The sequence below is a fragment of the Cucurbita maxima genome, unplaced genomic scaffold (assembly GCF_002738345.1).
Source record: "Cucurbita maxima cultivar Rimu unplaced genomic scaffold, Cmax_1.0 Cma_Scf00007, whole genome shotgun sequence".
Classification (NCBI taxonomy): Eukaryota; Viridiplantae; Streptophyta; class Magnoliopsida; order Cucurbitales; family Cucurbitaceae; genus Cucurbita; species Cucurbita maxima.
Window position 1 is genome coordinate 3,825,112 of NW_019272023.1, and position 25,912 is coordinate 3,851,023.

The 25,912-nt window shown below is 35.8% G+C and overlaps 4 protein-coding genes across 7 annotated transcripts in view; 2 read left to right on the forward strand and 2 right to left on the reverse strand.

Moving 5' to 3' along the window:
• LOC111481473 (histone-lysine N-methyltransferase, H3 lysine-9 specific SUVH4) overlaps window positions 1–4,367 on the reverse strand; it is a 16,213-nt gene extending 11,846 nt beyond the window's left edge. The window contains exons 1-5 of one of the 4 annotated variants that reach the window (XM_023126898.1): window positions 4,013–4,367; window positions 3,337–3,904; window positions 3,162–3,227; window positions 2,764–2,826; window positions 486–540 (exon numbers count right to left, since the gene is read on the reverse strand). In XM_023126898.1, the coding sequence (XP_022982666.1) occupies window positions 486–540; window positions 2,764–2,826; window positions 3,162–3,227; window positions 3,337–3,882 (730 nt within the window). In that variant the 5' untranslated portion in view covers window positions 3,883–3,904; window positions 4,013–4,367. Of the gene's footprint in view, window positions 1–485; window positions 541–1,023; window positions 1,254–2,763; window positions 2,827–3,161; window positions 3,228–3,336; window positions 3,905–4,012 lie in introns of those variants that run through there. The other 3 variants (XM_023126897.1, XM_023126899.1, XM_023126900.1) reach the window with 3 other exon arrangements.
• Window positions 4,368–8,010: 3,643 nt separating this feature from the next.
• LOC111481938 lies at window positions 8,011–17,321 on the forward strand. Its single transcript, XM_023127554.1, has 16 exons — window positions 8,011–8,233; window positions 8,387–8,529; window positions 8,957–9,051; window positions 9,133–9,246; window positions 11,468–11,572; window positions 11,825–11,896; window positions 12,336–12,448; window positions 12,732–12,866; window positions 13,206–13,274; window positions 13,687–13,774; window positions 13,864–13,935; window positions 14,019–14,119; window positions 14,629–14,746; window positions 16,203–16,262; window positions 16,378–16,488; window positions 16,847–17,321. Exons 2-16 carry the CDS (start codon window positions 8,436–8,438, stop codon window positions 16,952–16,954), a joined length of 1,455 nt encoding a protein of 484 aa, XP_022983322.1. The 5' UTR covers window positions 8,011–8,233; window positions 8,387–8,435; the 3' UTR covers window positions 16,955–17,321.
• A 710-nt stretch (window positions 17,322–18,031) lies between these two features.
• On the forward strand, window positions 18,032–23,144 carry LOC111482053. Its single transcript, XM_023127688.1, has 16 exons — window positions 18,032–18,209; window positions 18,287–18,394; window positions 18,492–18,583; window positions 18,686–18,799; window positions 19,123–19,227; window positions 20,101–20,172; window positions 20,628–20,740; window positions 20,822–20,956; window positions 21,120–21,188; window positions 21,384–21,474; window positions 21,613–21,684; window positions 21,770–21,870; window positions 22,033–22,150; window positions 22,475–22,534; window positions 22,685–22,795; window positions 22,888–23,144. The coding sequence occupies exons 2-16, from the start codon at window positions 18,298–18,300 to the stop codon at window positions 22,984–22,986; spliced, it is 1,449 nt and encodes a 482-aa protein (XP_022983456.1). The 5' UTR covers window positions 18,032–18,209; window positions 18,287–18,297; the 3' UTR covers window positions 22,987–23,144.
• LOC111482055 (UPF0496 protein At3g19330) lies at window positions 23,122–24,470 on the reverse strand. Its single transcript, XM_023127689.1, has one exon. The coding sequence runs from the start codon at window positions 24,322–24,324 to the stop codon at window positions 23,242–23,244; it is 1,083 nt and encodes a 360-aa protein (XP_022983457.1). The 5' UTR covers window positions 24,325–24,470; the 3' UTR covers window positions 23,122–23,241.
• Between the last annotated feature and the right edge of the window lie 1,442 nt (window positions 24,471–25,912).

Here is a 25,912-nt window from a genome sequence, read left to right on the forward strand (position 1 = left end):
GGGTTGAATTCTGCATTTTTCATAAGAATTGGGACCAATGCTTATCAAGTTATGACTAGAATTTCAATATTCCAAGTACCTTCAGTTACACTGACCTCATGAATTATTTACTCTAAAAGAGGTCTATTAATCTCATTAGCTCAGGGTTATTCTTCCTAAATAAGGACCATGCATGGTTATTGCTAGTTACTCCGATCTACTCAGATTATTTGTTACTTGATTAGCATTCATTAAGACAAATAAAATAAAAAAGAAGAAACATACAAAAAAGAATAGTCCAAGCAGAGGAGTCAGACAAAGCAAATTTAGGATAGCCCTTGTGCGGTCAAGGTAGATCTTGCCTCAAACTGAAAGTGACAACAAAAACTATTCGATTTTTCAAACATTTTCATAAGTGCACCACGAAGCTATCCCCCATCATCCATACACCACAAACAAGGCCAAAAAAACAGTAAAAGAGAATATTTTCAAGAGCAAAACACAACCTGGAACATTGCCAATTCTTTTCTCATGGTTCAAAATTTCATTTGCCTCCAACATCTGTAGTAGATTTTAGAAATAAGAAAAAGGAAAAATGAGTGAGGGGACATCAAATTAAATCATAAATTAGATTATCATGATAGTTTCCTTATTTTGTAATAGGTATGACCTCTACATAAGGTGTTCTCGCTTTTATTTTTTTTGGAAATAAGACAATTAATATTTCCTCTCAAAATTGGTAGTTGGCGACTTCCACTACTTTTTATATTACCAAACATACTTTTAACAAATTTTAAAATCAAATGCAGCATCTAAATTAGCTACCAAACACATAATGAAAATGCTGAAAATATGAGTTACAAACTTTGCTTCTCATTGAATCCTTTGTTTTCAAATATTTCTTTTTAGTTTACTAACCAAATACACCTTTACCCACCATTATAAACGCCAGCCAATTTAGACGATTCACAATTAATACTAATGATTGAGCACCCACATGTGTAGCTAATTGAAGATGTGATAAGGATTAGTAATTCCACCCACCTGAAAACCATCAAGAACACCTCCTCGAAACCACTGTACTAAAGATATTCACAACCGACCAAGAAAAAGGAAAATGGGGTGTCCTCTTCTCAAGCTTCAAGAAACAAAAATTCTACTTCTTAACTTGCAGCTTGCCATAGATAAGAATGAAATATTCAGCCGTCTTGACACAAATCCAAATTCAAGATCTCCATTTAAAACACCAGTCTTTCTTCCATAGCACCTTATCAAGGAAGTTTCAGTCTTACATAGTCACAAGCCTCTTCAAAATCAAATTTAAAGATAACGCTTCATCCTCAATCACCTGAATTGCATTAAGTACTCGATCAAATAAAAAGTTTGTCTCTTGTAAAAAAAATTAATATTAAGCACTTGATCAAAATTTTGTCTTCCGAAAATAAAGTCCTTGAGAGCCAAATATAATACTAGGGAAAAGAGCTTCCAACTCCCATTTATCTCTGCAAAAGTTTAAGAGACTAAACCATCCAAGAAGGGTCTCAAAATGATAAGGGGGTACAAAAGTGCAAAAAAAAACACAATCTCCTTCTCAAACCTCCTTATCCCCCTCATAATCTCACCCTTATTGTTTTATAAAGACTATAATACTTCCCACCCGTAATTCTATGGAAATATGAAGTACGGCAATCCTCTTATTTAACCCATTTCACCTTGGGACTTTGTCCCCAACAAATGACCTCACTTAACAAGCTCCTCAAAATCCTCAATCAACTTGATTCACTCCTCCCTGGAAACTGCATTCAAAAACCTCTCCCCAAGATCTCTTGTTTCTTTAATTTCCAATCTTTTAAGATCCCCACTAGGGAGGAAAGTTTTTCCATTAAACAATACCCTTCCCACTTACCAAACACTCTACCATTACACCACACCAAGAATGAGACTTTAAAAGACTGGATGAAATAACACCACATTCTCAAACCTAAAAAGGGTTGGGATCCCACTTCAAAGAGCTCAATTTCAAACAAATAGGTCAATGGTTCAAGGCCCTGGGACCTAAGGATTGTCTCACATTCATAAGATTTTGGTTATTTGTACTTGAAATGTTGCTGCCGGCCACCTCTTCAAATGTTAGGAAGTCATTTTAGTGACATCAAGGAAGAGAGGAATGATGTTCCAAATAGTCCTAAACTTCAATGCATCCCTTTTGGAAGATGTTAACTCAATGTTCTCTTTCACATTTACTTTCCCTCCTTTCCTTATGACTAGATGAAAGTTGTTTTGGTACTCCAATAACCCTTTGAATAGCTACTCTGAAAATATAATTTTACCAAAAATAAATAAATCAGTGTAATGCAACCTCGGTTGCGGAGTGTGACTAAAGTCTCACATTGCAGGATAAGGGAAATATCATAGATATATGAATAGAGACAACTATCTCCATTGATATGAGATTTTTTTGGGTGAAACCAAAAACTAAATCAAGAGAGGTTTTCTCTAAAGTGGACAAATATTGTATCAACGTGGCAACTGTGTAAATTATAGGAGTAAACGGCAGCCTTTTTCTATCAATTCCAAAAGGAAGAGTTATACTGATACTTTTTCTGTTCCTAGAGCGAGAGACTATAAATAGATGTGCTCAAACAACAAATCAGTCAAACAAAATTGCATGATAGATCACTAACGGAATCTTAGATTGAACGCTGCATGGGTTGAGCAATGATTAATTAAGTATTGCCAAAAAGAAAAAGTTCTAGAGGCTTCATATGTGCAATCAGAACTTGCCTTTGAAACTGCCTTCAAATCTGGTCGCTTAGATTTGTGTTTTGTGTCTTCGGCAGGTGCCTCCTGTATAAATTACAAGTAATTAGCAATTAGTCTTGCTTGGACAAATATTTTTGGATCGAGACAAAGAGAGCCCGTTCCAAGTGATCTGAAACATAGAAACGAGAGAATGATTTAAACCCCCCGCAAAAAAAGAAAAAAAAATCGAACTCAAAGATTAATGATGAACATAGCATTGGTCCTTGGATTTTATTTAATGCGAGATGAGAGAATTCAGACGCAGGCATTTATTCAGTCTGATATAGATGTCAATTTTCGTCAAATTCATCCTGTAGGACGTTCAGAGAAAGACAATGAATGGCTTGCATGAATTATAGAAGGCCGACTCACAAGCCTACCTCAGATTTTGATCGTTTGGAAGCTTTTTGAGCTACTTCTGCTTTTTTGCACCTCTTCTCCTCTTCCTTTTGGTTTAGATGAACATACAATAATCAGAAGTTAGCTGGCCATAAACTTCAATGAGCAAACATGTAGAAATGGCTTCAAGCAAAGTAACACTTCCCCATGACGAACCTGTACAAAATGAAGATAGTACTTGTTGAACAACCTGAGTGTTTCCTTCACCTTGGCATGGTCACTCTTCTCAACTATATTAGCCGAACCACCTTCGTCGCCAGTTCTACTCTTTTCTGACGCACACAGTTCCAATGGCTCGTTCGCATCACCGTCTTTAGATTTAGCGACGTCATTGGATACCGGAACAGCAACGGCCTTATCTTCCACCACCTCTTCCGCAACACTCGGAGTATTGCGCTTACTTTTTACCTGGCCGTTCGTCTTCTTCCTTTTGCTGGCACTTTCGGGTTCATCAGGCACCTCTACTCTTTGACGCGCTAAGAGCTCCTTCTTCTCAGCCAGTTGCTTCAACTGGATTCGAGCACTCGTCCTCCTCTGTGGAGAAGGAGATGGCCCCTCGGCATCTCCCTCCGGTTTAGCAGCTTTAGCATTCTTTCGCTCATGTGTAGCTACTTTATGGCGCTTCGGCTTCTCCTCGGGATTTACAGGAGAATGCAGCTCTCCATTGGCAGCAGAGTGTAGTACCCGAGACTTCACAACCATGTTCGCTCAAAAATTCATAAATCTGCAAGAACACACAACAAGAACGGATAGATAAAGCTAAAAAAAAGTAGAATAAATGAAATGCTTGAAAAACGCCATTAAATAACAGATAGAAGCAGGGAATACGCACGGAAAGAGATCGACAGTGAGTTCAATGCAAGGGAAATGGAAGCGCAGAATGTAGATGGCGAAGAAGAAGGGATTTAGGGATTTTAGAAGCCGAAGAAATGGCGCTGGCGCCAACAGTTGAGGCTTGGAAGTGAATGGGCGCGGGGTTTGAAAAACGAGAGCGTGTGTTCACTTGTAGAGCCGCGGCACCCCCGATGGATGTACGGACACAGACCTGTGATTGAAAAGTGGACGAGTTTGGCGCTGCATTTTGGGTGCCAAATTCTGCGATTCCCGCTTCCCATTTTTTGATCATCTCCCCTCGCCCTTTGTGCCCCCGAGGGGAGAGAAGGCCGGTCCAGGCGAATGATGAAGAACAGTGAAGCCTTGGGTCCACGGTCTGAACCGCTAAATTTTGGATGTCATTTTATTCTTAAAATTTATAAATTTTAGTTTTCTTAATTAAATCAATTAATCATTTATAAATTATACCATCACATAAAAATTCCAACACTTGTTCCGCAACTGCTTACACCATTATACTATCAATCAAAATGTCATGATTCTAACTCTAAATTTTTATTTTATATGCAAATAATTATAATGTTGTCAAATATCATACTGATTTCGTTATAAGAGTATGAAAATCTCTCCTTGATAGACATTTTAAAACTATGAAAGTGATGGCTACATGTAACGGGCCGAATATAAGAGTGGTAGGCTTGAGTTATTATAAATGATATATAAGTCAGACATCAAGTAACGTGTCGGCGATGATGTTGGCCCTCAATAGGGGTGGATTGTGAGATCCCATAGTAGATGAGAGGGGAACGAAGCATTCCTTACAATAGTGTAGACATATTTTAAAACCATTAGGCTAACAATAATACGTAACTGACCAAAACAAAACAATATCCGCTAGCAATAGGATTGAGTTGTCCAATTGTCAATTAAAGGTACAATTTTTATTAACGTTCACAGCCGGTTAAAATATGATAAAGCTACCAATAAGAGAAAATATAATATTAATCTAAAAATGAGATTAAAATATACCCATCAACTAATTCCTACAAATTTGGGGGAATCCTAACCATTCCATCCATATAAAATTAAATCAAATTTAGGTTGAAATAATTGGTATTTCAATATTATAATATATATTTATCTAATATAAATCTCGTTCAAATTTCAATATATTTTTATTTAATGTACTTTAATGGTTTTAATATTTAATTGTATTAAATACCATCCATATATTTTTATCTTTTAATATATACAATATATTAAATATTAATTTAAACTCATAAAAAATTTATTTCAATTAGATGGAACCTTTTAGTATTACTACGAGCACAATGAGACCTTATGTACATACCGATTATAAGCTCCTAAACTCCTACGATATAAGTTAATTAATTAAGTTATTTAATTAATCAATTTACATTCATTAATTATAGGTCACTCTATTATAGACTGAGAGTTGCATTATTATGCACAGTATGACAAGTTGTGTCTTGATATAATAATTAGAAACAAATCAATCATTCACGAGTGGTTCATAATTACAATGGCTTAAAAGTTCGTTTTACCCCTGTAATTACATATTTCACCTTAAGTAACTCTGATCATCTAATAAACAATTTGTTTATAATCCAATTATAGAGTCTCTCTCGAGCCAATGAGAGGGTGGGATCCATTGTTTAAGCCTCGAAATCAGTACTTAAAAAACAACTCATCTACTTTACTTAATGGGAATGAGTGAATTATATGTCATGATATTATGTTATCAATTCCCTATTTGGTCAAGTCGCAAAATGAGTGAATTATATCTCATGATATTATGTTCTCAATTCCTTATTTGGTTAAGTCTCCAACATGGTAGACATATTAAATCGGCTACAAGAGCTATGCTCACTTATGAAAATTAAAGGACAAGTCATCGCAGACAAGAGTTTATAACTCGCTCAGGATTAAGATCGAGTAGCTTGTAATCATCGTGTGAAATATTAATCTTCTCAATTAACGAATTTATAAAGAGATATAAAATATTTTTTAGTCAAACCTTATACAAAATCGTTGTATATAGAATACTCTCGCTCACATATCTCCCCACATGAATGGTTTGGATTAAATAATTTGTAACAATTACAAAGTAGGTTGTATCGACAATGTTACCGATATAAGACACTCAACCTCAACCATATACTATAGACCATTTGGGTTATTACTTAAATACTATTCTCTTATATGTCAACCAATTCTCTTATATGTCCAACACACGGTTTTTCATAAATTTTCATGGATAATATTAAATGGTAAATAAAATAATAAAAAATTAATAATTAATTAAGAACTTTTAAGATATAAATCACACCGTAAATATCACTAAATATCTCAATGTATATTATATTAATTTGGATGTGTTCAAACTTCAAACATACATTTTTTATTTAAGTACATAATATATATTCATTATTTTAATTGTTAACGAATAAAGTAAATAAATATATTTTCTGTCTTTTGTAGTTAGGATATCAAATGTATTAAATATTATTTTTAATATTTACAATTAAATACAATTACTTTATTTTATATTACAATGTATAATATATTAAGTTAATATTTGAACGAGCGAGTACAAAGGCACTGAAATGACATTGTGTTATCTATAAAAATAGTGTTGATTTTATAATTCAATTTTGGTTAACATTGACATGTCATGCATCATTAAGTAACATAGTCATGCAGTAGGAATGCAATGAAGTGCCGACCAACCAAGACCCAATTTTTAATTTAAAAACATGATAAGAATCGTAAGCATGTGACACGCATTGCCGCTGACCAATGTGCCATGTCGAAAATAGTTCGATGCTTCTCGCTAGTACATAACCCACTCGGGTGGTGGGTTGAAAAACCAGTGGAATGTAAATGCCAAAGTTGGGGGAGGAGGTTGAAAATATCGAGTATTTTTTTTTGTTACCGAGAATCAAAATCCAGTCAACTATTGAAGTTATTTTAGTTGAAACTATTTAATCTTAAAGATTTCAAAATAAATTAATAAAAATATAATTTAAATTCGTATTTTTATCTTAAAAAAATAAATGCTATTTTTTTTCAAACATCTAAAAATAATATACTTAAATTTTTACAATAGTTTAAATAAAATTTAATGATTAAATTCGGATGGAAAAACTTTTAAAAATATTTTTAAATTCAAAATTTCTTTAAAATTTCAAATTTTTTATTAATATACTTTTGACTTTATTAAAAACTTTATTTTGAAATTAATTTATGAAATTAGATGGTGAGAATATTTTTTTTTTAATAAAATTTAAGAAGGTTAATACTGACTAATATTTTATAGTTATTTATTTAAAGCAAATATATTTTTTAATTTTTTTTAAAAAAGTTGGAGGGTATTAAGGTATTATTTTAAAAATGATTATATATTTTTTTAAAAATATTATTAAAAGTTTAAGAGCATTTTTAAAACAAAATATTATCAAAATTAATTATAACCATAATTTTATATATTTTTTTTCAAACGAGAGAGTATTATTGAAACTTTTAAAAGTTTAAAAATATATTTATTACTTTAGTCTCCAACAAATGTAGATAGTATTAATTGATTATAAACTCATGATCGTTACTTAAATTAGCCATTGAAAATATTGGAGTACAATTGTCATTTTACTTACTTTATATGAGGCTCTCTCTCAACAATCGAGTCTCTCCTAACAATTTTAATCTCGGAGTAAAAATTACTTTTTTTAATATGAGTTTAAATATTGGTATTACATCATCAATTTTTTCATTCATACAATTTATATTAATAATCGAAATATGGAATGAGTAGCTAGAATCAAGAGCAATATTCTGACTATTGATATGCATACACGATCGGTTGATTCGATAGTTGAGTGATCATAGAAGCAACAGGTTATATAAGTTGGGGCTAAAATTTATATGTATGTTGTCAAATGAACCGACAGCACGATTTTCTCCGTGTAAAATACGATTCAGGATTTCTCTCCTGAAACAGCGGGCCTTGGTCATTTTCAGTAGAATTTGTACTCTTCAACGGTGATTGAGTGGACACAATTCTTCTGCAGCTTCAAAACCTAAATTACAGTGTGTAATTGTGTCTGCTCATCATAATTTTGATTTATCTTCTTTTGGAGTGATTCGGACTGTTCTTAACACTATCGAACAGTATCGGACGTTACAATTTGCTGATTTGGAGGTTTCTTCTTTCTTTCTGCCTTGTTTTTTAAGCATGAATTGAACATTCTTATCCCAAAAATCTCTGTTCTTCATCGCGAATCTTACTGTGTTTTGCTTCGGTAATTGGTCATTCCCTCACGTATTATTGTCGGTTTGGCTTCCCCTTTCTCAGGCCACTGGGGTACACTCGTTGAGATTTTCTGTCTCACTGCTACTAAACAATGGGGAAGAATAAGGAAGTAATTCGGCTGGAGCGTGAATCTGTCATTCCGGTGATGAAGCCGAAGTTGATAATGACTTTGGCTAATCTAATTGGTTCGTGCACCTCTCTCTTTGTGATCTACGAATTATGGGTGTTATTTTCATTCATTTATTTCCGAATTTGATGGGTCGTATGAGTTTCTTGAATCGTGTAATCTTTCAAATATCCGTAAAGCTGTGCCGTAGTGTGATTCATTGCCTGCGTTTCTTCGGACTCTGAACTGCCTGTTTCTGTCAATTTTGTTACATCCAATTTGAATAGGCTGATGCCAGTGTTCTATCTGTAATGCTAATATTGTTGTCCACGATGCTTTTGATGCGAGCCCTTTTCCTTGGCCCTGGAGCATGTCTTAGTAGAGGCATATGAATGGCCACTGTTCATTAATTTTTTTTCCTTACCTGTGTGCTAAACTGAGGCGACAGGTCCTAGAGAATTATGTTCCTTATAGCCTGGGTTGCTGATTACTTCCTTGTTTTCTAGAACATAATTCCGATCGGGCGGAATTCTTAAAACTCTGCAAGAGAATCGAGTACACAATTCGAGCTTGGTACCTTCTACAATTTGAGGATTTGATGGTACTATTCTCCATGGATGAAAGGCCTTCATTTCACTGTCATTGTTCTGCTTGTGATGACACGTTTCTGTTATGATTTCAGCAACTCTACTCTCTCTTTGATCCTGTTCATGGAGCCCAGAAGCTGGAGCAGCAGCGTCTATCCTCTGATGAAATCGAAGTGCTCGAACAAAATTTTCTTTCTTACTTGTTTCAGGTCTGTACAACTTTGTTACTCCTTTCGTTTGTTTGTGGTGATATTCAGTTTGTCAAGTAACTTTCCAATGAGATATCTTTTGCAAAAGTGATGTAGAAATGTGATAATCAGGTTCGTTTGAAACTCTTGTTTTAACTCTTGTTTGGTGATAATCAGGTTTGTACAACTTTGTTACTCCTTTTATTTGATTGAAATGTAAAACCAAGCAAGAGTTTCAAACAAGTCACCCAGCTAATTTGAGAGGGCTGGTAATTTCTTCATACAAAAGCACTGAACTATTGATGAAATAAAACCTAAACCTCCCTTACAGACCAGCGTACTACTGATACCTTCCTTCACTCCCTAGCTCTGCCACCCGTACAACGTGTCCCGCTAACTAATCCACTAACTACCATACAGTCTTTTCCTTTATTACTCCTCCTTACCTACTTATTCACACTAGGAGACCAAACAAATTGATGAATAATTGTTTTTCCTTTTCAATTGTGCTTGATTAATTTGGTTTAAGATTCTAGGGAGCTTGAATTAATATTTGGTATTGCCATAACATTTTGCTCTATCCTGTAAGGATGAGCTTTGCAAGAATGATTTTAAAGGGAAGCTGTCTTTGAAGACTTCAAAACTTTCTTGGAAAAAGTTGTGTTAAAAGATAACAAAACTTCCACCTATCTCTAAAATTGCCATGATATTATCCACTTTCGATATTGCTTTTGGTTTCACCCAAAAGGCCTCATACTAATGGAGATAATTATTCTCACATATGTTCCATTGATTTCTTCCTTACCTAGCCCATGTGAGACTTTTTTTTTCACTCATAACAATCCTCTCATTGAATGGAACACCACACTTGAGGCTCGCCTCAAACAAATATATAACTTTTCCTATCAGTCTGTTGAACTTGATAGGTTCACACCTCACCTTTCTACCAGTCCACTTTTTTCATAGAGCTCTACTGCTTGTTATACACAAGCACTTTTTGTCCGATCTAGGAATTCATCCACGATGTGAGACTCATTAATCATGTTCGGACCTTGATAATTTCTTTGACACATATCTAGATTTAGACTATGACTCTAATACTAATTGTTAAAGGACAATGAAATCTCACCTATCTCCACCCTCGTATGATATCGTTTACTTTGGGCATAAGCCCTCGTGACTTTGCTTTTGATTGTTCTCAAAAGTTCTCGTACCAATGGAGATAATTGTCTTTCTTATATACCACCGTTCTCTCCCTTTTCTACCAAATGGAGGACTTTGTTTGCATTCCTAACACTTTATGACATCATTATGAATTAGTATTGTTCAATATTTGTTCTGCTTCTTTCTTAATCTTGAGGTTGGAATGTCTCAAGTTCTTTATAGTGGATGCTTATCCTCTGGCCTCTGGCTATATGTGAATATATCTTTCTACTGCCTTTTTTTTCTTGAATCTTACTGCTGCTTATAGACAGAAGGAAGCATTTTATTGTCAGATAGTTGATTGAGCTTTCCTTGTTTGGTTTCTATAGAGTGGCTTGTTGTTTAACCTTGGAAATAAGTTGGATTTTGCATGATTGTTGTGTCTATGCTTTATGGCTCAGGGTTTGAGACTTTTGGTTGTAATGTGAAACTATTTTCATGTGCTAACCACCCTTAATTGCCCTAGTGCCATTGAGACATGAAAAAGTGAAGGGACTTTGTGATAGGATATTAAAATCATATGAGTTTTTTTTATGACTACGTGTTACTAAATCAAACGGTTGTTTCATAAGATTAGTCACGTTATGCATAAGCTAGCCTAGATACTCATGGATATAAAAAGGAAGAAAATTATTTTCATCTATCGGTTTATGTATTATTAGACGTCTTTGTATGACACATTTAACAATAATTAAATATGACCAAAATTACTAGTCTACTACCCAAGAGTTTATGTTTAAACTTTAAAGAACTCATAATGTATTTATTAATCATCCAAGTAGGACTGAGCCTTATTCTCAATCTGGGTTCCTAAACTTGGTATTTTGGAAAAATTGGGTTAAGCACTAGGGCTGTGGGTCACAAAGTAGATCAGCAGGTTGAGTGGAGTCATTAGAGATTGTCTATTGTATTGCTCATATGAATAACAAGCATGCATGTATATAGTGGAATATTCTTATAATTATATATGTGCATACACGTTGAATAATGAGATAATAGTACCCATTGATAATTTTGGGAAACCTTAAATTTTATACAGGTTATGGAAAAGAGCAATTTCAAAATAACAAGTGATGAGGAGATTGAAATTGCACTTTCAGGGCAGTATCTCCTAAATCTTCCTATTACGGTTGATGAGTCCAAGGTTTGTATTTAATCATGCATGTTTTAAGATCTCAAATGGGAAATGTACGTGTAAAAAATGTAAAAAAATATTTTCGGATTTGAATAGTAGATTCTTTGTACTTCATTCTTTCTTCAAGATTTAGTATTTATTATTATTTTTGTGGTTAGAAGAATTTCTTAGTGGAATAATTTCATTCATACGTGAGTATGATAAGATTCTTTATTTTATCTTATTTGCTTAGGATCTCACGTTTATCCTTTTACTTTGTAGCTCGACAAGGTTCTATTAAAGAAATATTTTGCTACACATCCTCAAGCCAACCTACCAGACTTTGTTGACAAGGTATAGACTTCTATTTCTGAAGCTTTAAAGTTACTTCAACTTGTTAAAACATTGTTTCTTGACTTTTGTGTTTTCCACTTATTAGTTTTATGATTTATTTTCTTAGGTCGGACTATCCATGCAGAGATTCATTGACGTAGAAATCAAGCTAGGATCATAGTTTTGAAATATTTCACTATACTTTTGTCCTGTTCACAAAGTCGGTCTCAAGGGGTCTTGTCGTATGTTACATGAGTTGGTCATTGGTATTAAAAAGGGATGTTCTTAGGGAAACTAGAGATATTTGGTGTTAGGGAATGTCTTTTATTTTATTTATTTATTTTTTTGTGCATGGGGTGTTCATGAGCGGTATAATCCTGTGCAACTCTGTAACCTTATACTCACTGTAAATGAATACAGGCTTCTATCTGCCTTTCTCATCTGTACCATTTTTTTTCAGTATGTTATCTTTAGGCGAGGAATTGGAATTGATCGAACCACTGATTTCTTTTTCATGGAGAAAGTGGACGTACTTATTGGAAGATTTTGGGCATATCTCTTAAGGTTAACGAGGTAAGTTAATGCTTGAAATTAATAAACATTTTGTTTGATTTACCATGTATCAGTTCCAGACCTATGAATAACTATTTTATTTTTGCTTGTCAAACACTTAAATTTCAAAGTTATGTTTCATAAACTTGTTATAGACCAAAGATTTCGTCATCATTGGTCGTTCCCAGTTGGGCATCATGAAAAGGAGGTTTCTCGGCCTATAATATTAGGTTTTTACCATAAAACTGCCTCTGTTTGAACATCATTCGAAGTATGGATTTTGTCTTGATTTGTGTGGTTGCAGGCTAGAAAAGATTTTTTCCAGACGGCCAAGTAGACGGCCTATGGAAGATAGGAAGAAGAATGATGAGATTTCCCCTGATGCTGATCTGGATGACCTAAGTGTTGAACGAGTTCGTCTGGAGAATATGGAACTGAGGTTTTGCATAGTTTCTTACAATTGATGCCTACTGCATTTGGTTCATGCTCGTATAACATTTTTCGTTGATAGAATGAAGAAAAAAGATAACAATGACAGCAAAAGATTCATCTTATGTTGTTCTGGGGGTTAGTTAGGAGTAGGAATAAAAAGAAAAATTCATTTCACTCATTGAATTTCCTAGTTCTTTTCAATACTACTCACTTGAGACCAGGCAGATGTAACCTCTCTAAGTTCTTCACTTCATGAATGGTCAGGATTAATTGACTTAGAAAAAGGAAAGGAAAGTAAACTTTTCTTTTGGAAGATTAACCTCTCTAAGTTCTTTTGTCTTTGCAGTGCTCGCAATTTGCTGGGCAAGGTTACTATTCAAGAACCTACCTTTGATAGGATTATTGTAGTTTACAGGTATTGCGCTATTGCTTAGAACTATGAGTGCCTTGTCAACTATTTGCAATCCATTTCAGAGTTAGTAGGTTCTGATTACAATGCTTAATCCTTTTTTTTTTTTTTTTTTTTTTGGCTTAAAGAGTTGAAAGTCTTGGTTTAAGGTCAGGCTGAGGGGTCTATTTAATTAAACTGGCGTTTTTTGTCTTTAAGGGCAGAGGGTATATATCGATGATTTTGCCTTACTATTGAAGCTACTTCGTTCATTATCTGTGTATATTAGTGGAAATTTCATTGGACTTTATTACTAATAATCATCAAGCTTTTCAGATTTTCTTGTCAAAGAGTATCTGTTGCCATTTCAGCTCTCCATTAGAAAATGTGTTTTTCCAATTAATCTGAAGTACATGTAAAAGGAATGGTAATTCTTCAGGCGAGCAAGTGCAAAGTCTAACTCTGAACGTGGAATATATGTTAAGCATTTTAAGAACATTCCAATGGCTGATTTGGAAATAGTACTTGTAAGTTTATTCTCACTGGTTTAATCATCATTCTCTTTTGCTCCTTAAAGAAGCATGTGATAATATTGATTGCAAACTCTTTGCGACAGCCTGAAAAGAAAAATCCAGGACTAACTCCAATGGACTGGGTTAAATTCCTTGTATCTGCTATCGTTGGGCTGGTTAGTTTTGAGTATGTTTATACTGTTGTTGTCATTAAATTCTTAATATTTTGTTTACTTGGTTTTACTGTATGTATTTATAGGTTGCTGTTGTGGGCTCAATTGAAATGCCCAAGGCTGATTTTTGGGTCATTTTTGCTGTTCTCTCTACAGTTATTGGTTACTGTGCAAAGACATATTTCACGTTAAGTACCCTACTCTGTTAGATGCATATTTTATATTTATTATTAATTTTTGTAAACCAACTTTTAGTAGTTAAGATGTCTGATTAACCATTTCTTGGGAGGTTCCAGGAAGATAGTTTGTGCTATTAATATTGTGTACCCAATCATGTTATAGCTCATTCTCAATGCTAAACATAGCTGCAGAGATAATGGGCTCTGATCTTGAAATAGCCCTTGAGCCCTCACTACCCCTTTATTGTTTTATTTTATTTTATCTTATATTATATATTAGAATTTTTTTTCTTCAACTTGTGAGGTGAGAGGATTCAAATTTTTGATCTCTTGGTTAAGGTATATGTTTTAACTAGTAAAACTATGCTGGTTGGCCCCTCACTACTTGTTTTACTCTTGTATAACTCGCCACTGGGAGGCTACTGAAAACATTTATCTTGCTCTGATTTTCAGTTTGGTAGTCTCTTGATTTCTCTAATGCATGTATAGTCTGTGGCCATTCTTTTTAAATCTATAGGTTTCAGCAAAACATGGCTACGTATCAGAACTTAATTACACAATCAATGTATGACAAACAACTGGATAGTGGAAGGGGCACGCTTCTTCATTTGTGTGATGATGTAATCCAACAGGAAGTAAGTATCTGATGAATTTCTTATCTGTCAAATGTGAATATTGCATCCAGATATAAATTTCTACATTTGAGAAAAACGAGTAAAATGCATGATCTATATTCGTAATTGGACTTTCTTTTCTCTCTCTCTGAATCTCTGAAAGGAAACAACTGGAGTGCTTCCTCCTCCATTTTTCAGCTGGGACCTTCTGGAAAGCCAATGGCTTCCAGTCATTTTCATAAAATTACCCTTGAAGTCATATAGTTCGGGGCATTTGTTGCTTAAGTAAGGACGCTGAGATCCAGTCATTTAATGAACTGTTAAGTAAGGACACAAGCCTTCTGGAAAGCCAATGGCTTCCAGTCATTTTCATAAAATTACCCCACAAGTCATATAGTTTGGGGCATTTGTTGCTTAAGTAAGGACACTGAGATCCAATCATTTAATGAATTGTTATGTTGTACGAGCCTTGGTAGCTTGTAATTGAATAATTTAAGGGTATGTTTCTAGAGGGCAGTTCTTTGCTCATTTCAAGAAGTTTGTTTTTCTGAGGGATTTTTCCTGTACCCTATGTATCATTTAGTCCTTCTGCTAGTCTGATTGATTGATAGATAGATAGAAATATGGAACAAACATGAACAATGGTGAAAAAATGGAGCAACAAAAGGCAATAATTTAGTCAATTACTATTTTGTTCAGTGTACGAGCCATGGTAGTTTGTAAGTGAATCATTGAAGGGTACATTAGTGCTTTGGTCATTTCGCAAGTAGCTCACGTGTCTTGTTTTTTTTCCGTACTCTTTTGTACAGTTCAATTCTCTGTAAGACTGATTGATTGAAACGTGGAATAACGTGCTGGAAAATAGTGAATGTGTGTTATGGCTCACTGTTTTAGCTTCTGTTTGCATTTGCATCTGTATTCGGGGCCTAGAGGCCTGTTGATTTAGTTTTTACTTTGGTTGCTTTTCCCTCAAACATTAAATGGTGAATGTTGAGCAACAAATAAAATAAACGATGGACGTGCATTTTCAATAATTGTTCTTTCTGAAATTAATATGCAGAGGCCTATTGATTTAGTTGTTCTTTGGGTTTGCTTTAACCCACAAATTGTTAGAACGTTTGAGGTAATATAGTTGAAGGTGAAAACCCTCCGCATTGCCGATAAGCGATGGTAATCATAGCGTTGGCCTTTTCTTGTTTAAGGGCGCCATTCTGTTTAAGAAACACGAAAGGATTCCCAAGGCGCTTAGGCATGCTGCTGAAATCAAATGTTAGCTTGTTCCTCTATTTTTCTAGTTCTTTTTTGGAGGATCATTTTTATATGATATCTGTATAAACTATGGTGGATTATATTCTGGGGCATGCAAATGGTATGTGCGTGTTTAACACATACTCTTTCCAAATGTTGAATTTCTCTGTTGTCTATGCATATACTGTTAGCCGATATTTATAATGCCTTTTTCCCCCTTGGTGTGAAGGTCAAAGAGGTGATCATTTCCTTCTTCATTCTGATGGAACAAGGCAAAGCTACTCTGGAAGTACTTACTTCTGTCTCTGCTTCGTTTTCTTGCTTTCTTTGATTGTGTTCGAAAACATTGAGGTCGATTATCTGAAATTTACGGTATAATGTAATTTTATGATGCTGGCAAGTAGGATCTCGATCTACGGTGTGAGGAGCTGATCAAAGAAGAGTTTGGTGAGGACTGCAACTTTGAAGTGGACGACGCAGTTCATAAGTTGGAGAAATTGGGAATCGTTTCTCGGGTGAGTCGTAAGCGTCTCTCTTACGGATGAAGATTGGTTTAAAAATATGTAGAAAAGTAAGAAGAACATCATATTATCTAATGCTTCTAGGTGCGGAAGGGATCAACATGCTGTAGATAAAATTGCCTTGATTATATAGAACATATCAGGATTCTTGTGTCCTCAGGCTTATTGACTAAATGGAGTATTTGACGATTGCCTAGCATGTTTTCAATGATAAAGCTTCTTAACCTTGAAACTACTTTTTTTAGATGAACTTGCTGCTCTGATTATTTGATTATAACTTCATAAGTTGGTAGTGTATGTGGAGGATGGCCCTCATTTCATCTGATTCTTCCTCCATTGACTTTGAATCTAGGATTCTGTTGGACGTTACTACTGTGTCGGATTAAAACGCGCCAACGAGATTGTAGGACCGACCACAGAGGAGCTTGTCTTTAAAGCAAGGCAGGGTGTTAATCCTTGAGAAATGAAAAGGTCAAGCCTCTTCCTGCCTTTTTTCAGAACGGATCTTAAGCTCTAAAGCATGCAACATTAAATACAACTGTAAATAGTGTTGGCGGGGCAAATGAAGAGAAAGTGATGCTCTAAAAAGTTTTCCACTTCAACAATTTAGTGATGCAAGCTTATTAATAGTTTGCTTCATTTCTTTACCTCCTCTGAATTCATATAAATGCTACTCTTTTTGATGTGTTTTCAAGGTCGGGAGTGTAGTTTACATTGCATATAGACCTAGATGATACCGATAAAATACTTGCAAATTTGTTTTTGTATCATTTATTTTATTTTGAAAATCACACCGAAGATATTATACTAAGATGATTGTTATTCTCGTGTTGTATGGTTGAAATGTATTTTAAATTTTCAGTTCACGTGTTTCATTTAGAAATTAAACACGTTTCATTTAGAAATGTCAATTATATTGTCTTGCTAGTGTCACAAAGAAGGGATTATAAAGTTGAGTTATGAAGAAGATAGGGGATGGTTTGCAAGCTGTCGGTTCAAAGCTATGACCACTAGGTTGAGGATATATATGTATTAATCAGTTATATTTAAGATGGTTCATCTTATTTTAATGTTAATGATGGTTAATAAATAAATAAATAAATAGAAGAAATTATAATAATCAAATGAGTTTCAAACGGTGAATCGTTTAAGTCTATGTTTATTTAACTTTATACTTAGCTGATTTGAATCTAATAATTATCCGTAGGTTTAGTCGGGTTCAGTCACCTATTTTGAAGTACGGGCACAAAAGGCCAAACATTTATGCAAATATGTGATCAAGTATTTCGACAGCGGGAGAGAGAGTATGGCGTGTTCCGTTAAAAAATTGTATATTAAAAAAAATAAAAGCCTCGTAATGCCTCGAGATGAGAATAGGAGCATCTATGCATATAGGCAACGACAATGCTAGCTCTAGGAGTCAACATATTTGGTTGACTTTCTCAATTGATTTGTCGACCACTTCTAGCAACTTTGCCCACTTAATATTAAGATGAAAATGAAATAATAAAACTTGACGGATTACTTCAAAGTTTAAAGACAATGAAAATTTTTAAAGCGAGGGACAAGACTTGCACAAATGTGTTAGTTGCAGTTGCAAATGATTTGGTGGTCGCACTGAATAATCCTGGAGAACTTCAAGCCGAATAGACCGGGAAGGTTTGTTGAACGAAAATGGGGGAAGCCATGGCCATGGATTCATCTCTCACAAACTGGTAAACCAGATCAAAGCTCCATCAATTGTTTTTTTTTTTAATTTTTTTTGTTTATGGTAGCCATTTTGCTTTTGGAGGTTTCCGAACAATGACCAAAAAGAAGAAGGAAGTCATTCGCTTGGAGAGGGAGTCAGTTATCCCCATCCTCAAGCCCAGGCTTATCAGCGCCTTGGCCAGCCGTCTCGGTACCTTCCTACTCGTCTTCATAGTGTTTCTCCTACAATTTGCGCGCCGTTTTCTGTTTTTGATCTCATTTCCTTACTCGGTTTCTTTGAGCTGAAGATTTTTCGGACCGGGATGAGTTTCTGAAGTTTTGCCAGAGAGTTGAATACTCAATTCGAGCTTGGTATCTTCTGCATTTTGATGATCTTTTGGTATTACAACGTCTTGATTACCGTTCCTTCTTTTTCAGAATTATTCGCTTTTTTGTTTTTTGTTTTTGGTTCGGTAGCTAAGATAGATTCATCTATATGTAGCATTTGTATTCATTATTCGATCCTATACACGGGGCTCGAAAATTGGAGCAGCAAAATCTCTCGCCTGAAGAAACCGATTCTTTGGAACAAAAATTTCTAGGGAAACTGTTTCAGGTACTGTGGCCACAGCATTTGCGTTTTTCTTTTTTCTTTTTACCATTGAATGGTTTCTCATTCAGCAATCCTTCAACTTAATTTTGATCACCTGCCTATCGTTGCTTGAGAATATTCATCTGTGAATTGCGACGATCCATTTCGGGTTCAGTTTTTTAATTTTTTGGATGAAAATGCTCATCGTCATCACATTGTGTCGAGTAAATTCAATAATAATTTTTCTGTGCTGCCACCACAAGCTATATCTGTAGGCGTTATTCTGTTTTGACTTAACTTTTCAATACTGTAGCTCAGTTATTTCTCCAATATTTGGATTTCTTCAGGTGATGGAGAAGAGCAATTTCAAATTAACAACAGACGAGGAAATCGCAGTTGCACTTTCTGGACAATATCGACTAAATCTTCCCATCTCTGTGGATGAGTCCAAGGTTCTAGATTACTTTTCCTCTTTGATTGTTAGATGAACACGATTCTCCACGATGGTATAATATTGTCCACTTTGAGAATAAACTCTCGTGGTTTTGCTTTGGGCTTCCTAAAGGGCCTCATACGAATGGAGATAATATTCCATGATTATAAACCCATGATCATTCCCTAAATTAGCCAATGTGGGACTTTCATCCAACACCTCCCCTCGAACAAAAGTACGTCTCCCCTTAATCGAGGTTCATCTCCTTTTTCTTTTGGAGTCTTCGAACAAAGTATACCCTTTGTTCGATACTTTAGTCACTTTTGACTATGCCTTCGAGACTCACAATACTTTGTTCGACATTTGAGGATTCTATTGACATGACTAAGTTTAGAGCATGGTTGTGATACCATGTTGGAAATCACGGATCTCCACAATGGTATGATATTGTCCACTTTGAGCATAACCTCTCATGGCTTTACTTTGGGCTTCCCAAAAGGCCTTATACCAATGTAGATAGTATTTCTTGATTATAAACTCATGATCATTCCCTAAAGAGCGAGGGCTCCAAAAGAAAAAAAAAAAAAAGAGTCAGCCTCGATTAGGGGATGCATACTTTGTTCGAGGGGAGATGTTGGATGAAAGTCCCGCATTGGCTAATTTAGAGAATTATCATGGGTTTATAGGAATACTGTCTCCATTGGTATGAGGCATTTTGGGAAGCCTAAAACAAAGCCATGAGAGTTTATGCTCAAAGTGGACAATATCATACCATTGTGGAGAGTCGTGTTCAACTAACATTGATAACTACTAATTTTGTATTGTTTACTTTCTTGTTATTAAATCAAGCGCAAAAATTGTTTATCCTGTTGTTCTGTTTTAACTCATGAAGCTTGACACAAAGCTTTTGACGAATTACTTCATGGAGAATCCTCACGACAATCTTCCATATTTTGCTGATAAGGTACCAAACTTGCTTAATTGCCCTTAATTTAAAACAAGAGGTGATCAGGAAATGAGGCTATGACTAATTACTTAATTCAATTGACGCATTGCTTTGGAGTATGTTTTTCTTCTCTGCCAACCGTTTGATATAAAGGCAGATTAAATTGAAAGCTTTAGAAAATGATGGATTTAGCTGCCACTCTTCGGCAAGAACAGCAACCAGCTACATCACATGTTTCTATTGTCATTATATTTTCATTGTGATCAACAGTAGGAAAAGGGATGCTAGTTTTGAATGTATACATTGACATCATCATCATAGATCGTTAAAATTATGTGCTTAATTTTCTTCCCTTTGTGTTGTTCATTTGAATCTGCAAACAATTACCTTTTCGCTCTCTCATAACAGTAACACTTGGGGCATTATTCAACACATACCGAACTGACTTGAATCCATCTATTATACTATTGTAGTACATAATTTTCCGCCGTGGTATTGGGATTGATCAAATGAACGATCACTTTTACCGAACAAAAGTAAATGCCATCATTAAGCGAATATGGATGTTCTTTCTCAATATCTTAGGGTGAGTACAGACATCTTTATCAGTCTTGTGAACTTCTTTGTTTTCTTTACAGGCCATTTGTTTGTTGCTTTATTTTTACAGGTTAAAGAGACTTTTATTTGAAGCGTCAAGAAGCCACCAAAGTCAGGTATTTTCAAAACAAATTGATATCAGTACAGATTCAGTGGATGATGGCTTGTATGTTGAGCGGATCCGCGTTGAGAACATGTCACTTGGGTTTGAACTCTTACCACTCTATAATTTGGCTTCATGCATTAATGGTTGAATTAGTTTAACAAGGGAAGGCCTATGTTTCTTCCTAGCGACCGGGAGGTCAAGCACGGTCATGCATTTTAGATTCCTTGATTGCTTGATTTTCATGTATTGTATGACATTTCAGGTTCTCTATGCTATGGAACAAGATTACGATCCAAGAACCCACATTTGATAGAATCATCGTTGTTTACAGGTTCTTTTTCTTTATTGTTTATGAGCCACTTTTGAGTGGAAAGCTTTTAAGCTCAAATAAGAATCATGTATTTTCCCCCTCTAACGTGGTTGGTGTGCATGACTAGAAATGTTACCGACTTCTAACAAAGATTCTCCTTTATCTTTGACTGTATTAAAAGTGTTATTGACTTCTAACAAAGATATAATTGAGTAGGCCAGCAAGTCCGAACGAGGAGGTGGAGGAACGAGGTATCTTCCTGAAGCATTTCAAGAATATACCGATGGCAGATCTTGAGATTGTGCTTGTAGGTTTCGTAATCCACCTCCCTTCGCTCTTAGTTTCCTCCGGGTTTTTTTTGGTATTGAACGTTAACTAATGAGCGGCCATTGTTGTATGGAACTTCTGAACTCGGTTATTTCTGGAAAAACGTTACTCTTGACAGCCGGAAAAGAAAAGTCCAGGTTTAACTCCAATGGACTGGCTGACGTTCCTTGTGTCTGCTGCAATTGGGCTGGTTGGTTGTTGTTTTAACCCAAAATTCTGTATGGACTTACGAAAACAAATACACCTCTCTCACGCCCCCCTCCCTGCTTGGACAGGTTACTGTTATTGGCTCGCTTAGCGTCCCTAAAGCAGATGTCAAAGTCATTTTTGCTATCCTCTCTGCAGTCGGTGGTTACTGTGTGAAAACATATCTCTCGTAAAGTTACACGGCCTCCTCTCTTCCCATTTCTGCTTATGGGTGTGACTAATGTTACTTATTTTCTAGACTCTAGCTTTATATTGCTTCAAAGAATTACTCTTGCATTTCCCTTATCTATACCCCTTGAGCTAGTGCCAACTTATCTTCGATTTCCTGTAGGTTTCAGGGTAATTTAGTGTCATATCAGAGCCTAATCACAAGCTGCGTGTATGACAAACAACTCGACAGTGGAAGGGGCACTCTTCTTCACTTGTGCGACGAAGTTATTCAGCAAGAAGTAAGTAGCACTCTCTCTCTTTGCCACAGGGTAATGAGTATTAGTTGCTTTAGAATCTTTCCTCAATATTACTTTATAGCAGTGAAAGATCTACTTGCTCATAACCAAGCTTAATTAAAACGAATAATATTTTTATCCTTCAAACTCCTCTGTTATATATTATAGATCCAGATATGATACAGATATATAATTGATTGTAGCACAGATTTAGCTTGCTTTGCAGCTTCTGGTGGAGGCAAATAACTTTCTTCTAGTCCTCATTCTCAATGCTATTTTTGGTGTTCTTTACTCATGGCTTACATTCCCATGTCTGAAAACTTTCAGGTAAAGGAGGTGATTATTTCCTTCTATATATTGATGAAACAGGGAAGGGCTACAAAACAGGTGCTTACACAAAACCCTCTTTCACTTTAAAATCGCTCCATGATGTGGAGTGAGCGATTGTGATAAATCCCCGACTCACACAGGCATCCATGAATGGATAAGGCATTATGGATTGATGCTTTACTTATTCTTCTGTGGTTATGCAAGTAGGAGCTTGACATGCGGTGTGAGGAGCTGATTCAAGTTCAGTTTGATCAGAGCTGTAACTTTGAAGTGGATGATGCGGTTCACAAGTTAGAGAAGTTAGGGATCCTAATCCGGGTAAGAACATATTGAGAACAAGAGAATTTTTATTTATGTGGATTAATATGTCTTCCTACACCTTCTCTGACTTGGAAAAGAACCAAAAACAGGATGCAGATGGGGCTTATTCCTGCGTAGATCTGAGGAGTGCCAATGACATCATAGGCATCACCACGGAGGAGATAGTTAATAAAGCTAAAGAGGATTGATGCCTCCGCTACTTGATACCATAATTATACAGAAACTGTATGTACTATCTGCTCTCCATTCTCACACAATATAAAGGCAGAGTTTATTTTTAAAAGTTTTGTACTTTCATCGTGCTTTCAACTGCAATAGTTTCATAAGGTATGAATTTATTGAGTTATCTATTGGTGTAAACTTCAAACTAAACGGGTTAGAGACAGGTTGAATATTAGTATGGAACAAAACTACATTTAGAAAGAAACAATAGAGTGATGAGACTATTGGGAATGATGAGAAGACCCAGAACTAGTTTGATGAAGTAGAATCTTCTCAAGAAGTTGAGATCTTGAGCGGTTGATGGTGTTAAAACAAGTCGTGATCTTTTGCTCAAGAAGATCAAGGTAGTGCCCCATCTTCTGGTGATTCCTCCCCAACTGTTTGAGCAGCTCCTGAACTATATGCTGATCATTCCCCATGTTCAAACCATCCTGAATAGAACGCTTGTCGTCCTCCACATTGTTGTGCAGACGGCTGACGAGGCTATCAAGTGTGTCAAGGTCAGTCTTTAGAATATAGGTATTCCTTGTGGCAACTTTAAGCTGAGCTGCATAAGCCAATTCTCTCTTGACGAACCTGGGAGGAATGTAGGCCATGATTGCAGCACCGCCGCCGCAGCAGAGGGAGTTGGGCTCGGCGGCGGGAGGGCGAACAAGGTGAATTCTGGAGCTGGACTTACTAAGACGGCGATCAAGTTGGCGCTTGAGATCGCTGAAGAGGTCTCGAATTCTGTCGAAGGTGTGTGAGTCAGGGCGGGGGAAAGGGTTGGGTTCCGCGTTGAATTTAAGGAACTCTTGGAAGACGAGGTCACAGTGAGACCTAGAAAGGGAATCAATGGGAATTTCACAGAGGAGTGTGTCGATTGGGCAATATAATCGACGGGCTTTAGCTACTATAATCCGGAGGGTGAGGCAAAGGCTGGTGGTTTCCTCGCTGTACTGAAAGTAAGAGGAGTTGAGATTAAAAAGCGAAGTGGAGTTGGATTTTGAGCGTTGAAGTGCGTCGAGGACGCAATCTCGATCGGGGGCAAGCACCTGGGCGAGCATACCGGAGTGGCTTTGATCGTGATCGGCGACGGCCAGAAGGTCCATGGAGCTGGTGATTCTCACCATCTCCTTGAAGGAGTTGGTTTGGAGAACAGCAGCGGCGTAGGCGTGAGAGAGGCTGATGGTGGTGGTTTCAGGCGAGGAGGCGGCCATGGGAGGCGGAGGAGGAGGCCCATGGGGGGCTGTTCTGTTCTCTATCAAACCATGCTGCATCGGGGAGAATGCAGCAGATTCCGGCGGAGGAAGGCACTCCAACATTTCTGTACTGTGCGCAGAGATGGATTCCTCCGATTAATTTGTTTCTTTTCCTTTTCTTTTGGTAGCAGGAAGAGGAAGGAGCCAGGGGACGAGGCGATCGATCAGCTCTTTTTATCTGCTAATTTAGTTGACCAATTCTTTGGCTGCCAATCATACGGTCAGTGGTCTTACCATTTTTCCACCACTACCTTTGAACAAAGGCTTATAATATCACTCATTTTATTTAAATTTTTATTTCATTCATATTCTTCCTACTGTTTTATATATTTTTTAAAATTAAATTTTAAGCCCTTCATTTTTTAAAAAATATATTTAAAAAAAAAAAACAAAATTCTTTTACTTGAATATAATATCATAAAAATATAAACTAAAATTTTAATAATTATTTAAGTGCATGATTATCATTTCAAAAGCTAATTGTATTATCTGCAATCAAATTAAAAAAAAAATAATAAATATTTCATAAATTTTAAAAATTCTCTAGCTAGGCTCAGCCCAAAAGTTGGGCTGAGATCAAGCCCAACATGCAAGATTGGGTCTAATCAAGCCTGTCCCGACCAATCCAGGCCGACTGGACTACTGGATGATCCCTCGTCTGGTCAAGCTGTCAGTCGTATTCGGTAAGAAGCAACACTAAAATCTTTAAATAAAAATTCAATTCACATCGTGAAATTATATTTTAAATTTTTATTCAAATAGTCAATACATGCTCTATAAGCTTAATTTCTAATAATATTCAAGAATAATCCCCAGATCCGGATTCCTAAAAATTTCTTAAAAAGTTTGAAAACAAGCCAAATCACAAATTCTATCCAATTTTAATTAAAAAAATGGACATAAAAATGACATATGGATTGATTTGTTTGAACCTCTATGGGCCGAGAGTTTAGGCCTTAGCAGCTAAACGAAAGAAAGGGTTCCACATCGAAGGATGAAGACCTATAGCATCTTACTCAGAACCAACAAGAGACCTCTGAAAGATATAACGACTATTGAGTCCGCTGATTCCGCTTTGGTCGTAGATTAACTACAAGGAAGGTAGAGTCCAAAAAAGCACAAAATTACGCAAAAACTCTAGTTTAACTCAAGTATCCAAAGGTATTTGGTGAGCATTGTATTGTTGTCTAGTTCGTTATTTTTTATTGTTCGTTTCAATCACATAAGTTAGGTAGATTTACATATATTTGTTTTGCACATCAACAATACACTGTGTAAACCCATAAATCATATTGTTCGTAACTTTAGTTGTCTTTATATAAAGTTTGATAAGTTGTGTTGTTTACCAACCCGACATGTTGGTCCGCTGGCCATGATCGCTTGGTAAAAACCCTCCATTTCAAAGCAAATAACAACAACAAAGTAATACACAAATTAACCTTTAACTAGATTAATATTGACAAATCCATCTCAAGTCTTATGCATAAGAATCAATAAATTCATTCGGTTTTTGGGATAAAAAATTGTAAAGAAGATTAAATTTATATGGCTGAGAGCGAGAGTAGAAAATAACCTAGTTCGGATGCAAACCCGTAAATCTCCCTTCCACTCATGCACATTTAAGAGTGGAGTTTACTAGGGTTCCGTAAAC

Coding starts and splice junctions, on each gene's coding strand:
- LOC111481938 (XM_023127554.1), top strand. CDS start 8,436: ATGGGGAAGAATAAGGAAGTAATTCGGCTGGAGCGTGAATCTGTCATT. Junction 8,530..8,956: donor GACTTTGGCTAATCTAATTG/GTTCGTGCACCT, acceptor CTTGTTTTCTAG/AACATAATTCCGATCGGGCG. Junction 11,573..11,824: donor TTACGGTTGATGAGTCCAAG/GTTTGTATTTAA, acceptor TTTACTTTGTAG/CTCGACAAGGTTCTATTAAA.
- LOC111482053 (XM_023127688.1), top strand. CDS start 18,298: ATGACCAAAAAGAAGAAGGAAGTCATTCGCTTGGAGAGGGAGTCAGTT. Junction 18,800..19,122: donor TTCTAGGGAAACTGTTTCAG/GTACTGTGGCCA, acceptor GGATTTCTTCAG/GTGATGGAGAAGAGCAATTT. Junction 20,957..21,119: donor GTTGAGAACATGTCACTTGG/GTTTGAACTCTT, acceptor ATGACATTTCAG/GTTCTCTATGCTATGGAACA.
- LOC111482055 (XM_023127689.1), bottom strand. CDS start 24,324: ATGTTGGAGTGCCTTCCTCCGCCGGAATCTGCTGCATTCTCCCCGATG.